Raw genomic sequence first — 25900 nt, 5'->3', positions numbered from 1 at the left:
TGGAAAAATTGGAGAAGTGGTCGTACCAAGCATCTGCCAAACGCTCCAACTCGTACACACCAGACGTGAATGGCGGAGGATGGCACAAGCGATGCGGCTCCCAGTACAGATTCTGGCCAAGCAGACTTCCACCACCTCTATTACAACCGCCTGCAGTACCAATGAAGACGGCTCATTTGAAATGGGATTTTGGCCTACATTGTTTGTGCCTGAGAGAATTCTGTCAACTCACCAAGATCCTGGTTGTGTGACTTTTCCTGCCCCTCCACGTACAACAAGCTGTAGCCATCCCAGAGCTTATTCATTCCTATGGGACAAGGTGGGATTTGGTCTGACTGACTGTGCTTCACTAAAGTGTATCCAACACCCACACTCCGACCAGGCATTCCCGGCAAACCAAGTGAACCCGGCTTTCCAGCAACACCTAGAAGACAGAAAAGGAGTCACTATTACCGATAGGCAGTGTGGACATCAGCTGGTTCTATACCTGATTTTGACATTGCTGTCACTGTGTTTATGTCAGTCATGTACAATGAGAAGCCCAAGTTTTGATGGCTGTTATATGTATAACTAGACTTATCAGTTCTGAAAGCAGCCATTTCACACTAGCACCCACCCATTTCCTACCTCATTAAATTTTCTTTCTTTGCCCAACAACCCTGGTGCCAATGTGTTAGCACATATCTCACAGTACAATAACGGTGAGTATCTCAAAGCACCAACCAAAGCCTAATAAATTCATTTTTGCTATAGTGCACTTCATTATGATATTCCTTTGACACAGAAAGGCCAAAAGTTGTACAACAAATCTGTGACAGAATCCAAATCTCTCTCACTGTGCCTTTCCTCTACTATCCAACCCTCACAGCTGTGTTCACTGTGAATACCATTTCGCTTATCTAGACCTTCAAGATGACTCCCACATTCACAAAACATTAAAACCAAAAGATGTTCAGAATTGTACCTAGGGAAACACCAGCAGTGATAGACAACAATGACACATGACATAATCTTCCTCACTGAAGACTAAATTTACTTCAGTGGAGATGTAAGACACAAGATCATGTACATTCCCAGGTATTCCTAAGGTAATTGGGGGTTGGGAAGGGTCTTTGCAGAACGTGTAGGCAAACAGAATTCTGCTGATTGCTTCTTTCTGATCTGTGCTCCCCAAATCATAAAATTACCTTCAAATCCTTGTGGTCCTGGGGCACCCAAAGGTCCTGGATCCCCAACTATGCCAGGTGATCCAGGTAAACCATCACGTCCTTTCAAACCAGATCTTCCTGGCAGACCTTTTGTACCTGAGATTAAATACAATTATTACTATCATTATTTCCTCACACTAATGCCTTCACTCATGCAGTCATATTCCAGAAGAGAAATATGTTGTCAGCAGCCATGCTGAGAGCTCACTCTACAACAGCTGTGGTTACAAACGACAAACTCCGTACAGGGATTCCATATGATCTGACTGTCTGTTAAAGGATCAAGAGGTGCAGCTGAACATTAGACAAGGCTGAAAGTGCAGCACTGAGATCTGGGATAAGCTACTGATTTTAGTCTGAAGCCACATTGGACCTAAGACTCAGGTTTCAATTTGATGGCTGTGGAAGTCTGTGAACTCTTCTCATATCTGTCTCACAAGATTCCTGCCACTGTGAAAACAAGAATCCTCTGGTATAATGACCCAGCTGTTGTAAGCTGAAGATAGTTGAGCTACCTTGCTGAAATTTTGCTTAACACATGAAGTCACTTCTTTTGCTTGATTTCACCCTTTTTTTCAAACCAGAAAATTGGCCTTGGATGTTCAGCCTAAATATTATGTAAAATTAGAGCCATTGACTTGGACTAAATTCACCTTTCCCCTCCTCCGCACGATATTCAATTATGAGCATCTGACTGACAAAGCTTTAAAAAGTCTCAGGGCAGTGAAGGGTGCTCAAAATATAAAGGCTTAGAATTTAGTGAGATGTAAGAGGAGGTCCGTTCATGACTGTCCTGAGTCCAAAGCAGCAAGGTCTGGCACAGACTGGATAAACCAACAATAAAATAAGTGTTCAGGATGGTAAGTTAAAATACAAGAAAATAGTATAAAGAGACAGAAGGCGTTATGCAATTGCACAGAGCGAGATACCTAGCATGTGATCAGTAATGCGGAAGGTTAATATTAGTATAAAGAAACATGTGACTGGGAAACAGATGGTTGTACATTTGCACAACTTTTGTAAAGATTCAGCATTAAAAATAGTATAAATAGGGGTAATTTCCCAGTGAACTTCTCTCTTTCCACCGCTCTGCAGCATCTGTTACCTGATTGCCTGACCAGTATTAATACAGCCTCTCTCAGCTTTTACTCCCTGCACATTTATCTACTTTAGGAAGTGACAACAGGAAGCCAGGAACTAACACAGCTCCATTCACCATGATGGGGTTGAGGATAATATCTAGGAGGAAGGACGAGGGCTAAGTGATGTTACCGCTCTAGGAGTTTTCATGAATAAAAGAGAATACTAACAATTAAAAATTGCCTAAGTGGCAGTGCTGAGAAAGGAATCATGGGGACTTGCTGGGCCTAGGAGAGCCAAGCGGTACAGGACCTACCAAAGTTGCTTTGTCAAACAATATAAACCACAGTGGTGCAGACTGAAGTTCCCAGCACTGCTCAAGTTACAGTATTTCATTGACAATTCCAATAATTCTCAGTGCTGAATCATTTTCATGACCACTCCACCTGCTAGTACCAAACTGGTATCATACCAGCTGCATCACAGGCTGCTGCACCTAATTCTGGAAACCGAATTAAAAAACACTATAAAAGTGCATGACCAGAATTTATCAAATACATTCTAATAATAATAAAACATGATGCTTGTATGCATTTTGCTGGAATGATCTCCTTTATTAGAAAAACCTGTAAACCTTCCTAATGCATTTCAGAAAGTAGTGTTGCTCTTCCAGAAGGCCAGCATTTCACTGATCTGAGTGTACTTTTTACCTGGTTTTCCAGCTGGGCCCTGGAATCCAGGATCTCCATCAAAGCCAGGGACACCATCAATTCCTGGCAGACCAGGTAAGCCTGCAGGGGCTGTGACTTCTTCTGGCTGTGGGGTTATACCTGGAGGCCCTTGTCGGCCAGGGAGACCTGTATATGGTGCAAATGATAGTGTAAGTACCTCACAAAAACTTCACAGTTTTGATGATAATACTGACACAAAGGAGAAGTATGCTAAATTAAGACTACCTTAGTACATTAGCACTGTGTATCTTTGTAAAAAGTGGTATGTCAAACTATTTCTAATTTATTTCAATCTCCAAGAAACTGAGTGTCCCCCAGATAAGCCCATTAAGGGAGCTCTGAAATTTTCCCCGGCCCAAACCATGTGCAATAAAGTACAGCTTTTCAAATCCTTCAGCACTCACCTCGATGGCCCGTTCCACCTTTCAGCCCAGGGTGACCAGGATCCCCCGGAGGCCCATCTTTACCTGGCATCCCCATAAGGCCAGGCTCACCTCTTATACCTGCAAAGATACACAGCTAAAGACCTCAGGGGCTAAGCATAGGATCCTGATTCTGACCCACAGCTGGGGCACTAAGAAACACACTGACGGCAGCAATGGCAACAGCATTTCAGCTCTGAGATGGAGGGGACCAGACCCTTAAGGAACTCTGTGCCCATTTTGATGCCCAGAATGGCTGCAGAGCCTCAAGACAAAAATTTCCACTGCTACATAATTACACGTTATTGAAAGTCTTCTTGTAGCCCAGGGAAAGCATTTGGGGAGTACATATCTTTTCTATTTGGAATCCATCTCTATGCACAGCACAGAGGGATGGGGATCTGTCAGCCTACAAAGACAACATACGTTTCTTCACCTGGCAATGGTTCTCCACCCTTTCCTGGCTTTTGAGCTGTGTGGTTTCTTTGAAACCTTGCTACTAGAGTTCCTGTTGGCAGCTGCCCTCTACTCTCCTTTAGCAGAGACCAAAGAGAGAGCGGCCTGCTCCCTGCCTTAGCCCAGAACAAGATCTCTTAACTCTTACAATCCTTCTAGCCTCTTATGGAGACCTAAATCCACCATGCTATGCCTCTGAGCATCCACGATAGGTGGCATGAAACAGCATCTCCAGTCTTTGCCTGGACAGCAAATACAAGTGGGTAACTGTAGTTGACAAGCACAGCACCATTGCATGTGGACATCATCTACTCAGGAAAAAAAAAAAAAAAAGAGAAGGGAAAAAAACCCAGTAGGGACACACTGAAGAGCACCTTGAGCTGGCCTCACTTTGCTGCTTTTGGAGTCAGTAGGTAAAACCTCCATTGGCCAAAAAGGAAGACTTGGACAACAAACTCAGCTGTGCCTACACCTGAAAGAGGATTCGTTTCAAAGCAGTCACACTAACCACACGATAGCTGCTCATACTATCAAGGTGACAGCTGCCAAGCCACACCCGGACCCTTTCAGGACAAGATTACCTTTGAATCCAGACGCTCCAGGGAGTCCAATTGGACCAGTGGGTCCCACATCACCCTTAATGCCTCGCAAGCCAAGAACACCAGGGAAACCTGGATTGCCTGTGTCACCTTGGTCAGAAGCTGGGCCAGGGGGCCCTCGTGATCCTGGAGGACCTGGAAGACCTAGAGACAACAGGGGTAATTAGTGCAATCTGCTTCTCAGGCAAAGTAAATGCTGGGGCTATTCCCAGTGTGTCTTTCTAGAGGACAGTCATTGTTTGGGTGTTTATATTTCCAGGGGTGTCCTCCTCCCAAAGAAAAAGAACAGACCCTACCCGCTTATATCTACTTGGGTCTCTGTCCTGGTTTCAGCTGGGATAGAGTTAATTTTCTTTCTAGTAGCTGCTATAGTGCTGTGTTTTGGGTTCAGTATGAGAAGAATGTTGATAACACACTGATGTTTTCAGTTGTTGCTCAGTAGTGTTTAGACTAAGTCAAGGATTTTTCAGCTTCTCATGCCCAGCCAGCAAGAAAGCTGGAGGGGCACAAGAAGTTGGGAGGGGACACGGCCAGGACACCTGACCCAAACTGGCCAAAGAGATATTCCGTACCATGTGATGTCATGCCCAGTATATGAACAGGGGAATTGGCCTGGGGTGGCCAGTTTGCTGCTCAGGAACTAACTGGGCACCAGTCGTCGAGTGGTGAGCAATTGCATCATGCATCACTTGTTTTGTATATTCCAATCCTTTTATTATTATTGACAGTGTATTATTGTTATTATCATTATTCGTTTCTTCCTTTCTGTTCTATTAAACTGTTCTTATCTCAGCCCACGAGTTTTACCTTTTTTTTTCCAATTCTCTCCCCCATCCCATTGGGGGCGGGGGGGCAGAAGTGAGTGAGCAGCTGTGGGGTGCTTAGTTGCTGGCTGGGGTTAAACCACGACAGTCTCATAAATTTTTAAATCCTTTTCACCACAGTAATTTAGCTTCAGATTCTGGGCCTGAGCATAGCCCTTGTCCCACCTGGTAGCTAGCCTGGTGACTCAGACATTCCTTAGGAGAATGAGAGCAATAGCTTCAAATCCTTGGCCAGGGAAAGGCCTAGAGTCTCAGCCTCTCTGGCAAGGTGGTGAGGTACTGAATGGGTACCAATGCCATCACGACAAACCTTTCAAACTATGCTTCCTGTCAACCCTATGGCAAGTGCCTCTAAGTAGCAATGAAGCTTTGCTGCCTCCCAGCTCACACAGGATACTTCTAAACTTTACACAGAGCCTATGATTACAGCTGTGGAAACCACAGTCCAAAATGGAGCTGGTGTCCAAATTTAGACATACTACACTGGACTTAAGTACCTACCTTAGTGCCCGAGTCTGTCTTCAGTACCACAATAGGGGAAATGAGTATGGACTAGAGAGCTTTAATAACAGGCTAAATCAAATAAGGATTCAATAGCAGGAATTGAAAACAGATCTCCTCATTCTCGAACTCTGTTCTCAACCCCAGGTTAATAGAGTGACACTACTCATCTAAGACATTTCCTCTCAGAGCACTTCAAAGGAAGCATGTAAAGAAACAGAAATCCCCTCAGCTAGTCCACTCTCCTGAAGAGGCCTCTCTTCATACCTGAACTCCCATCAGTTCCTGGATGGCCAGCATCCCCAGGTCTCCCACGTATATCAGAAGGAATAGAAGCTCCAGGTGTTCCTGGCAAGCCAGGCAGTCCCACAGGACCAGGGGGACCTAGAATAAGAAATACAAAGTGAGAGAGCGTACCCAAAGCTCTGCAGTGATCTTCATAGACATGGACAGTAGTGGCTGAGTAGTGTTTATATTGAGGAGAACAAAGAGACATGTCACTACACAAGGGGAAAAATTATATATTCTGCTGTTCAGGAGAGGTATAGACACTGTAAGAACAGTGTAACCAAATGTCTCTCAAATATACAGGCACATCACAGATTTAACTTTTACCTGTCAAACTACTAACCACCTTTGTGGCTTGAGGAGTTCTCTTTGGTAATTCTGCTGACCATGCAACCCATTAACCTGAGCTGCAATACATCCTACTGGGCTTCCAGAACATCAATATTTACCCATGTCTCCCGATGAGCCTTTTGGTCCAGGGAATCCTAGAGCTCCTCTACCCAAGCCTGGAGAACCTTCTTCACCTTTTGGACCTGGGAGACCTGCAGGGCCTTTCAGTCCAGCTTCACTCAGACCTAATTAAACACAGTTAACAAAGACAAGAGAGCCTATTCAAATTGTCTAATAGCAGTTAAATTATTACACAAACTTAGTTGTAATAAAAAATTCGCCATTTACTACTCTCTCTGCTGCTTTCAGTAGAGCAACAGAAAAAGATTTGGTGCCTCATGTGCTACTCTGGTTGTGCTGAGTGAATTTAAACAATCTGAAGGATGCTGAGAGAGAAGCATATGACTTCTGGTCTTCCCACAAGCTCTTGTACAAGGATGTGAACATAGCACTTCTGTGACAGGATTTGCCTGCCAGCCCGTATGCTGTGTCTCTCAAGAGGACGCAACATGGACTCTAGCTCCTAGTCTTCAAATAATCTAGTGGGCTTCATGCTCCAACATGGAGAGATCAGTTTGCACAGACTACTGCAGAAGACACACTGAGGCACAAGTGGTGCAGGGCAGAGGCTCCCAGGAAGAGCTGCAGGGAGATGTTCAGCATGTCACTCTGGTAAGAGCAAATGCTAAACAGCTCGCTCAGACAGGAAAATTGTGGAGGATCTATATCCTGTAAACCACTACCTTCCAATAGAGAATGTTTTAAACAAAGAAAACACAGGTAGCACTCGAGTTGTACACATCAAGACTGTTTGTCCTTTTCCAGGCATAAAATGTCTGCCACAAATTTTAAGTGCTGCTTTACAAGATGACTGTAACTAAACAAGTCTCTTTGGTAAGGTCTTTCTCCATCTCTTTACATTTAGTAAAACACTTTTTGCAAAACAGAACCACATTCTATTTCATATGGCTAAAAATACAAAAAAATCCAGCAGAAGCTTCCCAAAAGCAGAATCCAGAATCTAATCAAAGAAACCAGCTTCTGATTTTACTGATGCCTTTCTTGAGCTCCATATAATGGAGGGCTATGGAAAGCAGTAAGGAAACATGCCATCACTAAGCCCAGCTCAAAGCAAACATTTCGTGCCGCCCTGCTAAAATCAAGCATCCATTAGAAATGGAAGAGTTTTATGATTTCATTGCATCAACTTTTCAGCAGTGACACAGTCCTTCAGGAACTCAAGGAGAACCATCAACAGAAAAGCCTCTTCACTCAAAAGGCTGCATCCTATTCTTACTGGCATTAAAGAAGAATTTGTTCATGCACATTCAGTATCCTGAGGTTTTTTCTTCAGGATATAATTAAATCCAGAACTGGGTGAAATAGGGGAATTTTGTGGAGAACACTGCTCTCGTGATGGACCAGTGTATGCATTTCCCCAGCTATGACACTTCTACTACACATTTCCTTTACCTGGTGTTCCAGGAGACCCTTTTGTGCCTGGCAAGCCATTCAGACCATTTAAACCTGGGAATCCATGAAACCCTGAAGAGACATAGGGAACACATAAGTGAGCAAATCAGCAAATGATCTAGTTAGGTGGAAATGCATAAGATGTTTCATGGAGACTACAACATGTATGAGAAACCTTACACACAGGGGGACACAGTATGTGTTCCTTCACACAGGCCCCCTTCATGGAAACTCTTCCCACTGCTCTCACTGGTTTCACCCTCAGTGAACACCCATCAGTGATCCAAATCAAGTGAGAGCCTCTCCCTTTCCAACCACTCCTCTGCTTATTTCTAGCAGCTGGTGCCTGCACTAACATTGCCAAGAAATGAGCTGATTTCCCACGCACAGCTGGCCCACACATAACAGTGCTGCCTGCCTGCTGTGATATACTTGGCTGAAACACTGGTTTTCTGGCCCAGTTTCTCCCACCATGTGCAGGCTCCAGATATACCTTTAGGTCCTGCTGTTCCACGAGCTCCAGGGAATCCAACAGGTCCTGGCTGCCCTGGAGGTCCTGATGGCCCAGGGATTCCTCTCAGCCCAGCATTTCCAGGGATTCCTAAAAACAAGCAGAAAAATGTTCCTGTACTACACATCCAGGATGGAACAGCTCACAGCTCCATCTTACAGCTTCTGTTCCCACACTTAACTCGTAAGATGGGTGAATAAACTACTATTTAGATAAAGCAAACCCAGATCCAAATCTCTCCTCACTACCACTACTAGCATAGCATTTATCAAGCTATTTATTTGATAGCTTTTTTTTTTTTTTTTTTTTTAAAACCATAGCAGTGATATTCTTCATCATCCACCAAGTGACACCCTGGAACAGTTCACGTACCGCATAACTAATTAAATTGTTTTTCAAATAAAATATTCCAATAACGACTTTCACCGTTATCCTGTCTTTAATCTTGATAACAATTTGAGAATCTACCTGGTAGTACACCACTACCCAAAGACACTTGTAGCCATCATTCTAGGTAGGTTTGGCTCTAGAGAGGGAACAGACAAAAGTGTTGCAGTGGAAGATTTTAGAGCAGCCTTGCCCATAAGCAGCTGCAAAGAAGCTGCTACTGCTTGTATCTAACTGAGGTCTTCCCTATTTGTTAAAAGAATTCCTTTAGGTTTCTATTGTACAGGAGTCACCACACAGTTGACCCACAGGATTGGTCACGACAAGACAAGGTGACACCTTACACTAGTATCAAAGAAAATTCCCATCTTCTTGTCAACCTTCTTGTTTAAACCTCAGCTGAGACAGGCCAACCAGGGCTAAGGAAACAACAAAGTGAGGTTGTTCCACAGTTACACCATGAACTGCAGAACTTAGATGTTTAGTCCAGTACCTGCTGGTCCTTCTTGGCCAAGATCTCCCGGGCTGCCTTTGAGTCCATTCACCCCAGTGTTTCCTGGGTAGCCTGGTTCACCCTTGAGTCCTTCTCTCCCTCTCTCTCCTGAAAGGATAAAACCAGACAGCATGCTAGAGCACAAGTAAAACTGGAGAAAGGCAGGAAGAGAATGAGAAACACACTATGTTGAGGCTGCAGCACTTGTGTCTGCTTAGCCACGGTCTGGGCCCTGGACGCCAAATACCAGTGCAAGTTCACAAGTTCTTCCTCAAGAAGTGAAGTGGGACCCAGCACTAGAATTGGGTTGTTCTCAGACATGTTCATTATCATCCAGATTTGTGCCCCACCTGGATTCCAGACTCCTCAGATCTCACTTCCAGGAGAGGACTGAAGTATTTAAATGTATAGATTACAAAAATACCCAAATTGGGCAATGCTATACTGTTTAATCTCTAAAATTTTGCATTCCTGAAGTGAGGCCTACTTTACCTGGGAACCCTGGGTCCCCTCGCTCTCCTTTTGTTCCAGCAATGCCAGGAATGCCAACAGACTCTCCCTGCTCACCTGGAAAAGAAAGACAAGGTGGGGACGCTATTCCCTAATTGACTGTGGGGAGCAGTTTTCAGGGCTGCTTAATAGCCTTGTTTATGAAAATAAACCTTGCCTATACTTCAAATCCATGGAGCAAACAAAAACAATAGTAAGTGATGTACCTGAGTTTGAAAATGCTCATAAACAGCAACGGATGCAAATTGACTCATATGAATGCATAATACAAACATTTATGGGTAATTCCACAACATCCTGCCCTTTATAGTTTTGACAGAAGGAGATGAGAGAAAAGGGTGCCTCTCGTACTGTCCAACATGCTTCACACAGTGCTGTGGACAAACTTTCAAAGGACCATAAAGTATTTAGGCATTTGGCTTGAGACTGGTCTCATCTGAAGGAAGCCCCTTACAAGGGGACACGTACTTCAGAGCCAGTCACTGGAGAGCAATGGACACTTCTAGAACACTACTCATTCATTTTAGTCATGGATATTAGGACTGTGTGTGCTGAAAGACCATGTACACTATGAAAGATTCCTTACCCTTTGGACCAGGGAGGCCAATAGGTCCTGGGAATCCAAGTGTTCCTGTGATACCATCTGAACCCTGAAAAAAACCCACCAAAATTTTGCTTTTTATTCTTCCTGTTCCAAGTTTGGGTCATGTGGGACAACAGACCACAAAGATGTAGGAAGAAATACTATCCGAAGTATCATTCAACAGTATGAGCCAAACAAAAACAATTTGGAAGTTTTGTAAGGAAAAATCCTGCCAGTTTCTGCTGCTTTGCTACAGAAGTATGAATTAGAACACAGGATTTTCCTAAGAGCACTTAGAGAAGATGAAGATACTTAAGAAGATATTTACCCTCTCTCCTGGCATTCCTGGAAATCCTATGATACCATGTGTACCCTTCTGTCCTGGCAGCCCAGGCTGTCCAGGTGGACCAGGGAAGCCTGGGTCACCATGAAGACCTCTCTCTTTGCTTGCTGACCCAATTGGACCAGGGAGACCAGGCTGCCCACGGCTTCCTGGGATTCCTTTATCACCTGGGTTATACAATAAAGTATAATTTAATTTCATAATACAGACATTCAGCTCATTTGGGCCAATTGACCTGTTATCCAAAGCTCCCCTTAAAGAGAAAGAAGGGATGGCATTAGCTCTGCTGAAGAGAGCTTCAAAGGAAAATCGTTTTCTGAAAATTCAGAACTGCCATATGCAAATCTTGCTAGAATGTGAATTACAGAAGATAAAAGAGTAATACTGCAGGTGCTGTCAAAAGGATAGACTACACTCCCCTGAGAGTAAGCACAGTTACTGAACAACTGATACTGGCAACTAACTACAATGTTGTGAAATACCTCTAGGTCCAGGGAATCCTCCAAGTCCAGCTAATCCAGGATCTCCTTTGTCTCCTTTGAATTGCAATGCCTGTTCTGGAAGCCCAAGAACAGGAAGACCAGGTGGACCTACTTCACCTCTGTCACCTGAAGAAATAAGAAGTCAGAAAATCTTCTTGTAAAATAATCTAACAGAAAAAGGGTATAACACTAGAAGCTGGCAGACAAAAACAGAACTTCCATGTGTCCTGATGCAAATTCATCAGTAAGTGCTCAGCATCTTTGGCAACCAGGCCAAAATATTTTACAAGGAAGAAAAGAACACAGTATTTAGAAGAAAACATTAAATATAAAGACATCTCAGAAGGGCCTCCTAAGTCCCCCTGCTGCACAGCCAGCAAAAGCCTTTCAGCTGTTTCTCACCTTTTTGACCTTGGAGTCCCACAGCTCCAGGGTTCCCTTTTCCTCCAGCTGTCCCAGGAGTTCCTTTAAACCCATTCACCCCAGGGACACCAGGCAGGCCTGGCATGCCAGGGAAACCAAGCAGGCCAGAAGACCCTTTCTCACCTGTATAGAAAAGTTGAGAAATAGAAAGGGAAAATTAGTCTCTTCCGGTACACTGCATTCCAACTTAGCTGGCAGGTAGAGGCAGCATGGGTCTGGCCAATCACCCAAATCCAGGTAGTAAAATTTCATGACACAAGCACAGCACGGCCACTTCTCTCATGAGTCTTCACTCATGATACTTTAAACCAGCACTTTTCAGATCACCTTGAAGAGCCTGGTCCTGCTTCCACTGGAGAGCAAAACCCCATCAATTTCCAAGAGAGCAACATGCAGTTACATAGCTCTATTTCTCTCTGCCTAAAATAACCCAGAATTCTCCAAGTAACCAACTACTGTATTGGTGCTTAATGACCACACAAATCGTCAATTTTTACTTCCTATTTGGTTTGTGCTTCATTCTCTCCCTTCTATAAATTTCATTCGCTGTTCCTCATAGCTTCAATTCTCCTGTCTTTCTATCTTGATTTACATGGTCCTTTGTCCATAAGGGCTCAAGTCCTTTAAGGTGGATCTCCTTATAACCAAGATTTGATAATTAAATCCATAATTCGTAATTCATAACTCAGCAGCAAAACAAATGCACTCCAACACTAGTTGGGCATTCATTCTCTTCTGACAAGTTGGGCCTAAAACCAGTATCAATAAGGCTATTTTTTTGTGGGCACAGTAATCTCAGGCTATTCCCCTAGTGGAACACATACCTTTTGGCCCAGAAAAACCCGGACGTCCATCTTGACCAAAAGGCCCAGGTGGCCCTAAGAATCCTCTTTCCCCAGGAGATCCTGGAGCACCATCAAGACCTGGGAAGCCTTTCATACCAGCAGGACCTTGTGGACCTACATCCCCAGCCAAGCCTTTGACTCCAGGAAGTCCTGAAGCAATACAAGAAAGAACTCAATAGATTATGCCACACAAACACTAGGACAATTTGTGGACAGCTTCCCAAACTCTTTAAACACAGCATTGTTTTTAATATGACAAATGGACCTTACGGCACATGCAGCCTACTAGAAGGCATAAAGCTTAGAGTTGCAAAAGCATTAGTCATCTAATAATAAAATACCTATGAAGAGGGTTACTGCCTACATCACTACACAACTGGCAAGAGTGAAACCCCTTATGATGTGTCCATTTTTGTCTTCTTTGCCAGACACTAAACTGTAGCGCACAAGTCTTACCTTTATCATCAAGGCACCAAACCAGAATGGCGAGCATCATTACTGTCAGCTTCTGCTACCTATGCTGTCCTCTGGGTGAACCAGAGATCAACTGGAGAGGCTTGTTTTCACAAGTTTCTTTTCCACCTTGGTAGTTAAAGTGTTACTTCTCAAGAGCAGATTGCTCACTAAGGGAACAAGCTTCTGATTGTGCTGTCACAAAACCAAGATCATATGCACTATTTTGCCTCTAAGTGTTTCAGACTGTTTCTAGATGAAGCTTTGTAATGGTTTACAATTACAACTAAAGGCTCAAACCATTGAAAACAGAATGCTCAGATCGAAAGGGAGGAAAAAAAGGGAAAATCAGGTGGCTTCTGAAAAATGGCATTTGCAGCAGTAGCACCCTATATACGAGCTTTGTTATACTCAGGGCTAAAACATTTTAAGCTACAACCCAGTATTTTTTAAAGCAGAAGATGAAATGGCTGCTCTATTTAAGAAGACAAAGAAAACACATACACTTAAAATCTGTACATGTTAAGGATTTCCTTACAGGTTTCAGGCTTTGTTACTGTCTGAGCATTCTCACTACAATGGTTCTTTGCCTTCTGGTTTGATTAGCAATAATAAGGGGTATCACCTATAGTCAATGCAATTCTTGTAGCATTAAAAGCTAGGTTGTTAGTCCATGAGCTTTTATGCTACACTGCATTTTCTCACCTTGACAGCCTATGTGAAGAACCCATAACCAAACAGTGTGACATCAGAAATGGAGAGTTGATGATAAATGGAATAGAAACATGGTGAAGGAAAAAACAGACAAAATATATAAACAGAAAGAACAAGGGTACAAAAGAACTTAATGATTCAGAGAGACTACAGCTGCAAAAAACTTAATCATTTGGAGCTTATCATCCTAGCAATGGGAGGTTTTTAAAAACAGTTGAAGGAAAGTCATATACGGCATACAGTCCAAAAAATGTAAAACAATAGAGGCAGAAGCAATGTTAATGTCAAAATAATAATAATAAAAAACTTTAAAACTCTATGATTTTCATCTCAAATGATGTTACTGCTTTCATTCATTTGTTGTCACTGTGCTCCAGCACTGTCTTTCTGCATGTCAAAACAGACAAATTATGTCATAGACCATTATCTACTAATTCCCAGGTCTCTCTTCGCTGGGTTCTCAAGTCTTGCATATACTGTTATCATGGAACACTTTAGTCCGTGCAGATTGAGAGATACTGCTGTACTCAAGTGGTGGGGTTTTTTTCCCCTTAAAGTGAAGGGAAATAAATTTCTCTTCTGCCCCAGTGAAGAGAAAGTGAAGACCTAAGTGCTTGTTCTGAGGAAGCGAACAATTTTTCAATCTTATCAAAGTCACATTTCAAGCAACCTTATACATTAGAAATTAATTGTCATGAAAATGGGGAATGAAGATTAGTTAATGATGTAGCCAGCATGTAAGAGCAGAGATGTTAAAAATATCAAGACATTTAAGATGCTTTCTCCTATACTTTTTACAGTCTTGGGCAACATTTCTAGGCAGGAGTTATCCAGTAGTCAGAGGCAAAAGGCTCAAATTCTGCACACTGTTACCCCCAACCAGAGGTAGGAGCTCACTCTTAGCAAATGCCAAATCTCTCCCACACTTCCTCAACATTGCAGCATTCAGTTTAGCGACTTGTCTTCATCTGAAAACATTACATACCTGGAGCTCCTGCAAGGCCAACTGACCCCAAGGGTCCTGGTTTTCCCTTAATGCCAAAAGGACCTCCAGGACCAGGAGGTCCCCGCAATCCAGGGACACCCGAATATCCTGGGTTACCCTGTTCACCTTTAATACCTAGGAGGCCTGGTCTTCCATCTAACCCTGGGAACAGAGAGGTGGGAGGTTATAGAACAAATAAAACAAAATTCACGCTTTTAACTAAAAAATGAGTTTTAATAAAAGCCTTTGAGTTGCATTAGATTCTAAGAGAAAACCAGCAAATTGCTGCCACCCGTGAGCAGCTTAGAGGATTGCTAACACAGTACCTTAAAGAGATTGGAAAGAGGAAAGATTTTTGAATGAGAAACAGTTTGATATTCCCAGATACAAGCAGTATCAGTGCTTACCTTTTGGTCCTGGAAATCCAAGATCACCTGTAAGCCCTTTATCACCTGGGAGTCCAGGTCGGCCACGCTCTCCCAGGGCTCCACTCTCAGCACCAAATACATCTCCAGGAGTTCCTTTTGTTCCAGCTAAGCCTGAAGCACCCATTTTCCCAGGCAAACCATCTGTTCCATCCAGTCCTGGAAGTCCTTGTGACCCTTGCTCTCCTCGAGGCCCAGGGAAGCCTTAAAGAGAAAAACAGTAAATGTCACTCAGCAGAAGTACAGAATACCTGGTTCCAATAGCATCTCTAACAAAATCAACATTTAAAAAACTTTCCATGCAAGATAAAGTTGTTTGGAAAGTTGCAGAATGTTTCAGTACTGAATTAGAAACAACAGTTCATGACAGAAAGTAATGAAACTGTTTAAAACAGTTAAAATAGCCTTTCATATTATGCTTTTTTTTTTGAAAAAAGAAAAGAATACTTTAGGAGTATCTGGGAGCTGCAGCTAGTTGCAGCTTTACAAGCCTGGTTTCACTAGATGGCAGATTAGGCAAAAAGGACAAAAAAAGGAGGAAGATGGCCATTTCAGGCTACAGACAGGCAGTGTCTCATTACCACCATCAACTGCAAAAGCTCCAAAGATGTTATATTCATCACACCTTTCTTACTCTGTCCTCTGCATCAGACAACTTCTGGGACTGTGGGGCAGAAGACACTGGCAGCCTCAGTACAAGGACGACTGGAAGTACTCTCCCTGTACCAAGCAGACACTAAACTGCACTGCTGTGTGGATGTGTCACACTGCTCAGGGGTTATGTCCTGAAATCAGTGACCCCATAAAGATGATATCCACCCTTAATGTAGTGAAAGGATTAGAGATTTCTTCAGCCACATCCAGAGAAAGCCAATGGATACACAGCAACATAGCTTTAGGAATTATCCCTCAATACCTCTGCTTCTTGCTCTTTGTTTACACAACCATCAGACATTCCCACAGCTAAAATGAGTCCAAACACTGTGTACAGTGTGCCTTTACAGCTTAAAACAAGCTTTACACTAAACTTGTAGTTAACCTAAACTGTTACAATGCACATGACAACGGTCTCTGGAGAAACAAATTGTGTTGGTTGTCCTCTTTTCTTCCAGCAGCAATATAATATTATAGGCAGGTAACAAGTATCTTGAACATTTGTTTTGTTTTCCTCCAAGCTGCAACTCTTTGCTTGCAGAGATTGCATTTGGAAGGAGCACAGTGGAGCTCTCAGTGGAGCATTATGAGTGTACCAGGCAGAAAAGTGTCCTAAAAGGTTGGGCAACTCTTTTGATAAAATATTGTACACATTAATCAGGCAATGAAAAGAACTCCAGTAACTTCCCTCTTACCAGGTTCCCCTTGCAAGCCTATTATTCCTGGAGACCCTGGCTGTCCTTTTGACCCATGTAATCCAGGTTGGCCTGGAAAGCCAGGAAAGCCTTTGCTGCCTTTAGAACCTAAGGGTAAAAATATACTAATAAATAATATTAATGAATGAATAGTAGAAGACAAAAACACAGCATGAAAAACCAGGATCAAATCTTTTCTGCAAAGCTAGTGCTAAAATACTCACTTGATACACAATTTAAGCTAAATAAAGTCTCAAAGCTATGGCTCTTTCATCAGCTACATAAACACAGAAGGAGAGGGTTTGTGTTCAGAGACTACTTGAAAGGTAAAAAATGGTGCAGTCATTATGATCTTCCATGGGATTTAAGCCTAGTCTCTTTGGAAAGGAAAAAAAAAATAAAAAATAAAAAATAAAGAACATCGTTCTGCCAGTTAACTCTCTGGAATAACTATCACTCAGAGGAGATTAATTAGCAGGTATTATCCTCCTTGAGGAATAAGTGCTTCTTGGTAGTCAGCCAGTGCGTTACAATCAGCTCATCTCCCTACCTGGCAATCCTGGAAAGCCGGGAGTCCCTGGGGGCCCATATGCTCCAGGAACTATGCAGGGCAAGGTGATACCTAAAACAAAGAAATACTGAGGTTGCACACAGCCCCCTTTCAGAGAGACAGTCAGAAGAGGAACATTTAGTATCCAGATGTTTTTTACAGGACACATCATCAGCGGCTGTGAGTGAACTTATGCACATCAAACACTGCTGTCATCACAAATATGTGATGTTACAGAAAAGAAAAGGCATTTGGAACCTGGCAATTGTCTAGTCTCATCCCTACCACTGACTTACTGCATGACCAGTAAAAGGTAGCAACTACTGCTGTGGAATACTTGTAGCATGATATCCATTGCTTCCACTCGGCAACTGGTTCTCCCTATGGTAGGGGCTATGCAACAGGCATTGAAAAGGCATTCTGTGCCTCAGAGAGCTTAAGGTCCAGGCTGAGAGCTTTCAAAGTCAGTGGGAGCTGACAGGTGTACCTAACTTTTAAAAACTGAGGATGTTTCTAAGCTGTACATAAACACTACACTATAGTGTGAAATACTAAAATAAATGTGCACGTGCAAGGTAAAATACACACCTAGGGAATATTGACAGGTGTTTAAATAAACCTGTCACCCAAGATTTTAGGCCAGAGAAATGCATGCACGGAGGGTAGAACAGCAAGGATTTTGCATTTCAGCCTTATTCTCCAACTGCTTCTTCTACAGTCTGTCAGAGTAAGAAATAACCACGTGGCTTAGGACTTTATCAGCAGGAAACAAAACTCGGCAATTGCAAAGCTCTTTGACTGCCTTCCATTTCTCAAAAAAAAGGCTCTGTTTGTACTAGCAATCCCTCTTCAGAGGAAGGAAATTTACGTGGCATTATCAGCGTTGCTAGCACATCAGTTTTACCTGAAAGATCTCAAACACTTCCAACATTCCTCCTTGTAGGTCACTGACAATTCGAAGTCACATTCACAGTCACAGAAATTATTATCACAAAAACTAATTCAAGAATTTCCAACTCCAGAAATGCTTCCGGTTATTTTAAGAGGAGTCTGTGCTAGAACTCTAGAATTAGCTCCTATGCTGTAACAGCTGGCTTAGCCTTAAACTATCATAGATACACTTTCTAAAAATGAAAATCTAACGGGCTTTAAAAGCTATTTAGTCAGAGAGATTACATACAAAAGATGACTACTAAAGCAATTTTGGCGGAGAGAGGTGTTTTTTTGCATTACTCTGAACACTTTTAATATGCACAGAGAAACAGTTGCCTAACTGCACTGTTGCCCAATATATGCTAATTCAAATCTGGCATCAGCTAGAAGGCCGATTAAGGATGAGATAATCAGGTATCACAGACACATTGTTTCTTATTTCCCTACAACTCTCTTTGCAGGATCATTCTATTCAAGCTCCATGCCCAGACTGACAAGCCAAATTTATTCATCAGCCATTCAAGAGCACTCCAAATTGTGACTGCTTTCAGTTCTGAGGAGGTAATCTGGTCTAGATCAGGCAACACTGGAAGTATTTCTTTCCAGCACTGCAACAGGAGCTAAACACTCTTTTTTGGAAAAGATTAACATTTCCAGATGACTAACAGATTTTATTAACAAAAGACCCCGAGTCAAACTACTTCCTGGATAAATCAAATCACATTTAATCAGTGGACTTCTGTATGGATAATAAATATGGCTTTTGTTTCCGACACTGACAGCGAGAATAGGGGTCTCAAAACGACATAGGCCAGGACAAAAACTCATAAAGTAACCCAATACATCTTTTCTGGTGCAAAGGGTGTAAAGATCCCTGTGATTTTTTTGATTGAAACAGTGCTAAGAACTGGTTCAATGACACTTCTTGGGTTCTTCTCAATAGATTCCAACTCAGTTCACAAAAGGCTGCACGAAAATCTTCTGACTTTGATGCCTACATCCAACCAGAGATGGAAAGTTGAGCTTTCAGTTTAGGCCCAGCCCCAAACCCAGTCAGGGTAGGCAGATTTGAGCACCCCTCTCTCACAGTGCCAAATGACAGAAAGTGATTCCAGTTTGACCTACCACTTCTACCCCCTTTCATTCCATCCTCAACCCTAATTTTCATGATTTCATTATTCTGACTTGTGTGACCGATTTCATTATTCAGACTTGTGAGAAGAAAGGAACAATCCGATCTCAAATTCTAGCTAGTCAGGGGCCGCTAACAGGTATCAGCTCTAGTATAAAGAAACAAGCAAGGCTTATGTGGAAAGTGGGATGTAGCAGGGAACAAGAGCAAACACAACCCCCAGGGTGTCTCATCTACTCACATACTGAGATGCTATGCAAATTCTGAAGGAAACATCAGAACATTTTCTACTTTGATGTGAGAGAACCAAAGGTCAGTTCTCAATTCATTACTTTTATCTTGATGCAAGGCATTCACTGATAGCAAAATTCATTTAAAAATGACTATATTCATGACAACCTATCTACACAGAGTTGCAATAACACTTCCATTCTTACACAAAGCCAAAGCATGCTCTATTTTTATCTGTGACAGCAATTCATCTTCATAGTCAGCACTCGCTTTAAGAACAGAGGTTCAAAACTAAAATATCCATAATCCAATTTATGCTTCAAATGGATATGGGCAACAAATACCACAATTGCAAGATGTTACACACACATTGCTGCCTGCACTTGGGTACATTTTGACAGGGCATTCTTTTGATAAAGTAAAAGCTAAATGGTAGGAACACAAAATAAAAATTCCAGTTCTGGTCTTCTGCAATCCTATGTGAGCCTGATGTTGAACGCTATCAAATAAAAAGTTGAGGTCCATCATCTCAGAGACATTTCCTTCTCAGACACAGTACAATAAAGAATGACATTTTTCAAAAAGCAAGCATTTTGGGCAGCAACTGGCATGGAAAGGGAAGTTTAATACTGTTGCATTCACATCATATGGCTTTAAGGACTCTCTTACGTGAGTTTTCCAAAAACAACTCTGTACAATAGCATATCCTCTATTTTACATTATTAGCCAGCAGCAGAAGGCTTGAACAACGGAAATTCCATGCGAGGATAACTGAAAAGCAAATAGGACTGTTTCCTTGTCTGTTTTGCAAAATGATGTAAGCAAGGCTTAGTGTAGAAATTATACAAGCAAAACTTAGTGTTCCCCAGCTACTTAATACCTTACATTATCACAGTTTACACAATAATATCCCAGTATCAAGGAAATTAAACAATTATGAAACCATCATGTCAGGCATAAAAGCAAAATATAGGCAATTCCAATATTTTTGAGTAATCTCATAATACCAGGTAAAATCAGTCTAGCTTTTTATAAAATACTGAGTTAGACTTTTCCAAAGCAAGACAGTTTCACCCTGTTTTGCTCCATGCGGCATGAACTCGAGCAAAATTCCTCAGTGGTGTCTTTGACGTGGTAACTTCAGTAGCTCACAGTCTCATTTTAAAAGTGTTTCCTCATTTTCACGATAAGGCCTTTCAGTCTGTGCAGTATAAGAAATGATTATTTCTTCCACCCACACACATTTCTTTAATATTAGATGAAACTTAGTACATCAAAGGGTTTTTTAATGTATGCAAATTATTTCCTAGTATGGAGGGAATGATGCATTCACTAATTTTCTTACACATCTCTATGGAGGTGCAAAGTGAACTGGCTAATGACTTATTCACACTTTCCTATATATTCTGACTATAGATACTCTTCTACAAAGGACCACTCATTGTTAGCAAAGCTTTGATGTAGCACTCATAATAAGCTGGCTTCTGATGCGCTCTGCAGAATATCTAGAGTTCACATCGTGCACAGAGCATTTTACTTTTACTTATCTTACAGTGCAATTTTAATTTAGTGGATTTTGTAAGAGACAATTTACCAAACAAAGATGTAAGCATTCATAGCTATGAATTAGTAAAGCTTTTAGCATTTAGCATGTGACCTGAATTGGAAAAAAAGCTTATGCAGACTGTTCCAGGGGGACTTTAATTCTAGCTGTCACCTCACCCCACAACAACAACCCAGCACAACACTGATGTGAGGTAACATGCCATCCGGCATGTCTGTGCAAACTTCCCAGTGCTATTCTGGCCTAGCTCTCACCTCCCTCTGGGTTTAAGGTTCCTCTGCCAACTCCTCATATTGCAGTAGTCTTACCGCCAAGGTTTTTGAACTCAGAACATCAGTTTATCAGTCCAGAAACCTGTGCAACAATATTATGCCTGCAAATGTACTATTGATACTGATGGAATTACAAACCCAGAAGCCTAAGTATACACAGAAAGGAAAACACACTGAAAATCAGCAGTGGCAATGAAAAAATACTGTTTATCTTAAATTATATTTCAATGTCTGACATGGAATAAAAAGGTTGGGACTCTGTCAGTCATTTTGTTATGAAAACATTTTCCATAAACGTTTAGACATATGACCTTCCACGTAACTCACTGAGAACAAACATAAAACATCATACATGAAACATTATCAAACCTATATTTACTGACTTTATCACCTGTCATTATTGTATGCTTTAGGTACATATAATGACATACCAATGGAGCCAGACTGTAGTACCTCAGGAAGCAAACAGCCCAGAGCTGGTTGCATCAGTCATAATTGAACTCCCTGCCTGACTGTCATGACAATGTCTTACTCACCAACGTCTGTTCACACATACAATGCACTACAGCTTTTTCTTTTAAAAAAAATCTGGAGCTCTTCTTATTTCAATAATAGTAATAGTTCTGAAAACTGATTCAGACATCTCAGATACCAGTGAGTTACTATTTTTACCTGGATCATGAAGTGGGCTGTGATTTTAAAAACCTCATTTTATCAATCGTTGGTGTAAACTGGTTCTCCAGCAATAGTCAGTGAGTAGCTCCATCCAACGCTCTTAGTACTTGAGTACCATTTGAGTACTTGTTGCTTGTTATCTGTGTCCTCCTGAGCATGACAACTTGAGAAAGCTGTGACTGCTGTGTGAGCAGGAAGTTGAATGCCATTTGCCTTGCAGCAGCTTTGCACCTTTCCGAAATAAAAGCAGATCCAGCAACACCTACCTGGAGGGCCTGGAAGACCTGCTTGTCCTGGAAACCCATCCATTCCTGGGTCACCTGGCGGCCCACGAACTCCACTAGGACCTGGATATCCAACACCAGGAGAACCAGTTTCTCCACGACGGCCCTTGGAGCCAGGTAATCCTGGCAGTCCTTTTTCACCTGGGAAACCTAGCCCACTGTCACCCTGTGCACAGCAAAGACAATTACAGCTGAAAACAGAGAGATGTAGAAAGAAATACACCACTATCATTTTAACAAATGCATAAGAGTTTGGTTGGTTCTGTGCAAGGTTCAGATGGGCCTGGGAAGGTATGTGGAAACCACTGTAAATTACCTATCATTATTTCAAAATGCAGGAAACTCAGTGACTATTAAAAATAATATTTTATGTTGTATTTGCCAAAATGTAAAGAATACATATTCTGAAAGAAATTTACTTTGTTTTTAATTAAAAGGTTTCTGGTGTGATTTTTGTATTCCAAGATTTGACTCATAATTATGCCTACAGTGTCTTTTATCTTTTAGGACACAACATGAAACAGCATTAGGGTCTAGCCCCACTACTGGAAGTTTATCTTTTGACTGGGTAGCTAGAGGCATAATCAGTGCCAATTATTAATCCTGACAAAGACACATTTGTGCTCAGGGACTGTGAGCTTTTTATGTATTTGGGAACTTAGAACAGGGCTAATCAGGACTAATAAGGCAGGCCTATGTATTGTCTCTGCTCCTTATTCCAATTCTGAAACACTGCTGCTAAATTAATCTGAACTTACTGGAGGGCCTGGTGGGCCTGGCAAGCCTGGAAGTCCATCCCTGCCAGGGGTTCCTGGGATGCCTGAAGGTCCTCTGGGTGCTGTCGCACCACGGTCCCCACGAGCACCTTTGCCTGTTGCATAGGACGAATCGCCTTTTTCTCCCTTAAGGCCTGGAAGACCTTGCTGACCCGCTGAAGCCTACAGACCAAAAGATAAAAAGCCAGGAATATGAACATGCAGAGAAAAGGCTTTGCTTCTTAAAAATGTCATATGAGGACAGGACACAATGACTGGAGCTAGAAAGAATCTCCAAAGGGTTTCCTATTGGATACATTACACTAAAAAAAAAAAAAAAAAAGAGAAGTTTTAATTATTTCCAGATGTTTTGATCAAGTCACTACAGCTTTACAGTGGCAAGCTAAACACTGGTATATAGCACTATAGTGACAGCAACCTTGGATGGCATCTGGGAATCAGTCATGATATAACAGGGCCCAAGTATTGAATCTTCTTCCCTATTACTTGGTGTGCTGCATTTACTGACACTGATAAAGATACTCTGAAGACAAAAGACTGGTATCTTTATGGACTATGATTTTCAAAAGTAAATACTGCCAATGAGCAATGCTCAGCACTTTGGAAAATCCTGTTTCTTATGGTTGCTGTTTCATAAAAAACACAGCTCAACTTTCACTAATGTATTTGGCATACAGCAGTTGAGGAGGAGACTGTATCTATGGCACACAGTTTTTATAGCTATGAGTAATGATGTGGAAAGACCTCACCATTCGATTTTTCAGGTCTTCTCTCCATGCAGATGTGTATCTGCTTCCTCAGCCAGCCCTCACTTAGGAAGAGCCCTGAGTCTACTCCATGTACACCTATGGCCCAGAAGCCCTGGGATGACTAATTGTTAGTTTTCCTCTTGACTGCTAAACGTGCAGTTCTTGGAACTTAAGAACACTTCTTCTCCCATTTTTTATATGTGATAATTTCTCTACTTTCAGCTTGTTTTCACAGATCAGTTTCTAGGTTGCCGCTTTTTTTTTTTTTTTTTTTAAATCCAACAAGTAGAAGAAATTATGAAAAAAAAAGTGTTCTGCTTTCACTACAATCAACACCAGCAATTGCACAGGGGCACTTTTTCTCCTTTAATTCATGACAACCAGTATAAACTCTTCCTGCCTTACCGGAGGGCCTCGCAGTCCTGGTGCACCCACAGTGCCTGGGTCTCCACCAATGCCCTTAATCCCAGGCACACCAGGGCTTCCCGATGGACCTGGTGGACCTGAGATGCCTTTTAGACCAGCTCTTGTAACTCCTCCATCACAAGCACAATCACCTGCCTCTCCTGGAAAATACAGTCAACACTCCAAACTCAGTTTCATTTGGATAAAGACCCTTTTCAGTTGCAAGAGCTCTGAAAGGAGTATTTGATTCAATTAGGACAAAGCCATTCTCATATGATTTGATTTTGTGCCTACTCTGCTCAAGTGATGCGAGTGTCAAGGAAATGGTGCTCAGGTTTTGACCAGGTTAATTTATATGCAATGCCCATCACCAAATTATCATGTGCAGCATGAACCTCAGCACTTCTTGACCTCTTCCCAGAGGTTTAGACTCTCCCAAACAGATGTTTTTAGGAGAGTTTTACAACAGAAGTCTTGTGGTTTAGTTTTAAGTCAGAGAAAGCAAAACCATACTCCCACTCACAGGTTACAATGACCCTCAGCTGGATATCTTTATATTTCCCTGAGTCATAACTTACCATGGATACAAACAGTCACAAAGCACAGTGATGTCTGCGTCATCATGGCTTTTGCCGCTGGTTCTCTCACACACTAAGACCCAAATTCTCACAGTTTTTAGCACAGAGGAGAAGAAAATTAAGTTTCTCTGTCATTTCCAGCCTATATTGCAAAGAGCGGTGAACAAGATTGTATTTCTAAGTCTCATTATGTCTTATAGCTTTAAAGTATAACTTACTTAGCTAATTTTCTGGCTACAAGATATTTACCTGCTTATTTGCCTGAGCAGAGTAGGAAGTAGGAAATAGGATTTTGCTGGCAGTGCTGGGCACAACTCTCTCTAAATTGTGAATGCTGTTGGCCCCTTTAAACCATCTCAACCTCCTGTGATTTGTCATATAGACACTTCCACCTCATCCCTTAGGATATTAACCACATGTAAAATGTCTTTCTGAGACCCAATGACTGCTAAAAGGCTCTCCCAAAACAAGAGTCAATTACCTTTGTACCCCTTTGGACCCAAAGCTCCTGGCAGCCCTCTCTGTCCAGGCTCCCCTGGGGCCCCAGGCCTTCCATCCAAGATGGTGTCTGGGGGGAATGAAGGGCCTATATGAAGAAAGAAGGCAAGCAAAAGCCATGAGAAGGCTAGATTTCCAGGTCATTAATTACTTACAATGTCAGTTATGCAACTGACAGCAATGGCACCAGATCAAACTGCAACTGTGGAAGTTACACAAATAGATAGAACTTGGTTGATATCACAGGCTGCAGTCCTCTGCCATATGTTTGCTTCTAGCTTCTCATACAGAAAAGCAAAAGCTCTCACAATGTGGATGCAACAGAATTAATTCCTCTACTGCTCTTTTGCACGTTTTCAAAGACCTACCAGTTGGCCAAAGAACTAACCAAACTGTGAATAGGTTGTATAAAGAAGGGCAAATGACTTAGTTCATGGCAGATGTGCCTTTACAGCTCTGGGAGAAGCTGAGACTCATATGGATAGAAGTTGAAGGAACAAATCAATGTATTGGTGATTGTGATGACTAGCTATTGCCCTTTTTGTTGGCACAGAAGCTATCATATGTGAGCAGTGTCTCTGCTGCTGCTGGCATGGTAGAGTCATCTCAGGGCTATCTGCCTTCTGCAGAGCTCCTTGACTTCTCATTAAGTTGGTGCAGCTCAGGAAAGAGACTAAATGGCAAAAAGGTTATGGGGACTTTCCCTGTCCCTCACTTTATAACTGCAGGATCATTTTCTGCATCTCTTAATATGCTGAATAGAATGAAACATGAGCTG

At 42.1% G+C, this 25900-nt stretch overlaps 1 protein-coding gene across 2 annotated transcripts in view; it reads right to left on the bottom strand.

The window, feature by feature from the left end:
• Nucleotides 1-25900, bottom strand: part of COL4A6 (collagen type IV alpha 6 chain) — a 141373-nt gene that overhangs the window by 3760 nt on the left and 111713 nt on the right. Inside the window, exons 20-43 of one of the 2 annotated variants that reach the window (XM_049827301.1) lie at nt 25106-25210; nt 24047-24207; nt 22875-23054; nt 22099-22282; nt 17026-17097; nt 16476-16583; nt 15109-15330; nt 14702-14863; nt 12529-12699; nt 11684-11827; nt 11282-11407; nt 10785-10966; nt 10460-10523; nt 9856-9930; nt 9364-9471; nt 8466-8573; nt 7973-8044; nt 6559-6684; nt 6089-6205; nt 4479-4640; nt 3424-3522; nt 2999-3145; nt 1188-1304; nt 233-424 (exon numbers count right to left, since the gene is read on the bottom strand). In XM_049827301.1, the coding sequence (XP_049683258.1) occupies nt 233-424; nt 1188-1304; nt 2999-3145; nt 3424-3522; nt 4479-4640; nt 6089-6205; nt 6559-6684; nt 7973-8044; nt 8466-8573; nt 9364-9471; nt 9856-9930; nt 10460-10523; nt 10785-10966; nt 11282-11407; nt 11684-11827; nt 12529-12699; nt 14702-14863; nt 15109-15330; nt 16476-16583; nt 17026-17097; nt 22099-22282; nt 22875-23054; nt 24047-24207; nt 25106-25210 (3204 nt within the window). The remainder of the gene's footprint in view (nt 1-232; nt 425-1187; nt 1305-2998; nt 3146-3423; nt 3523-4478; nt 4641-6088; nt 6206-6558; nt 6685-7972; nt 8045-8465; nt 8574-9363; nt 9472-9855; nt 9931-10459; nt 10524-10784; nt 10967-11281; nt 11408-11683; nt 11828-12528; nt 12700-14701; nt 14864-15108; nt 15331-16475; nt 16584-17025; nt 17098-22098; nt 22283-22874; nt 23055-24046; nt 24208-25105; nt 25211-25900) is intronic. The other variant, XM_049827300.1, reaches the window with a different exon arrangement.

This window comes from Accipiter gentilis, chromosome 24 (assembly GCF_929443795.1).
Source record: "Accipiter gentilis chromosome 24, bAccGen1.1, whole genome shotgun sequence".
Lineage (NCBI taxonomy): Eukaryota > Metazoa > Chordata > Aves > Accipitriformes > Accipitridae > Astur > Astur gentilis.
The sequence above is the reverse complement of the archived record's forward strand: the minus strand, read 5'-3'. Positions and strand labels throughout refer to the sequence as shown.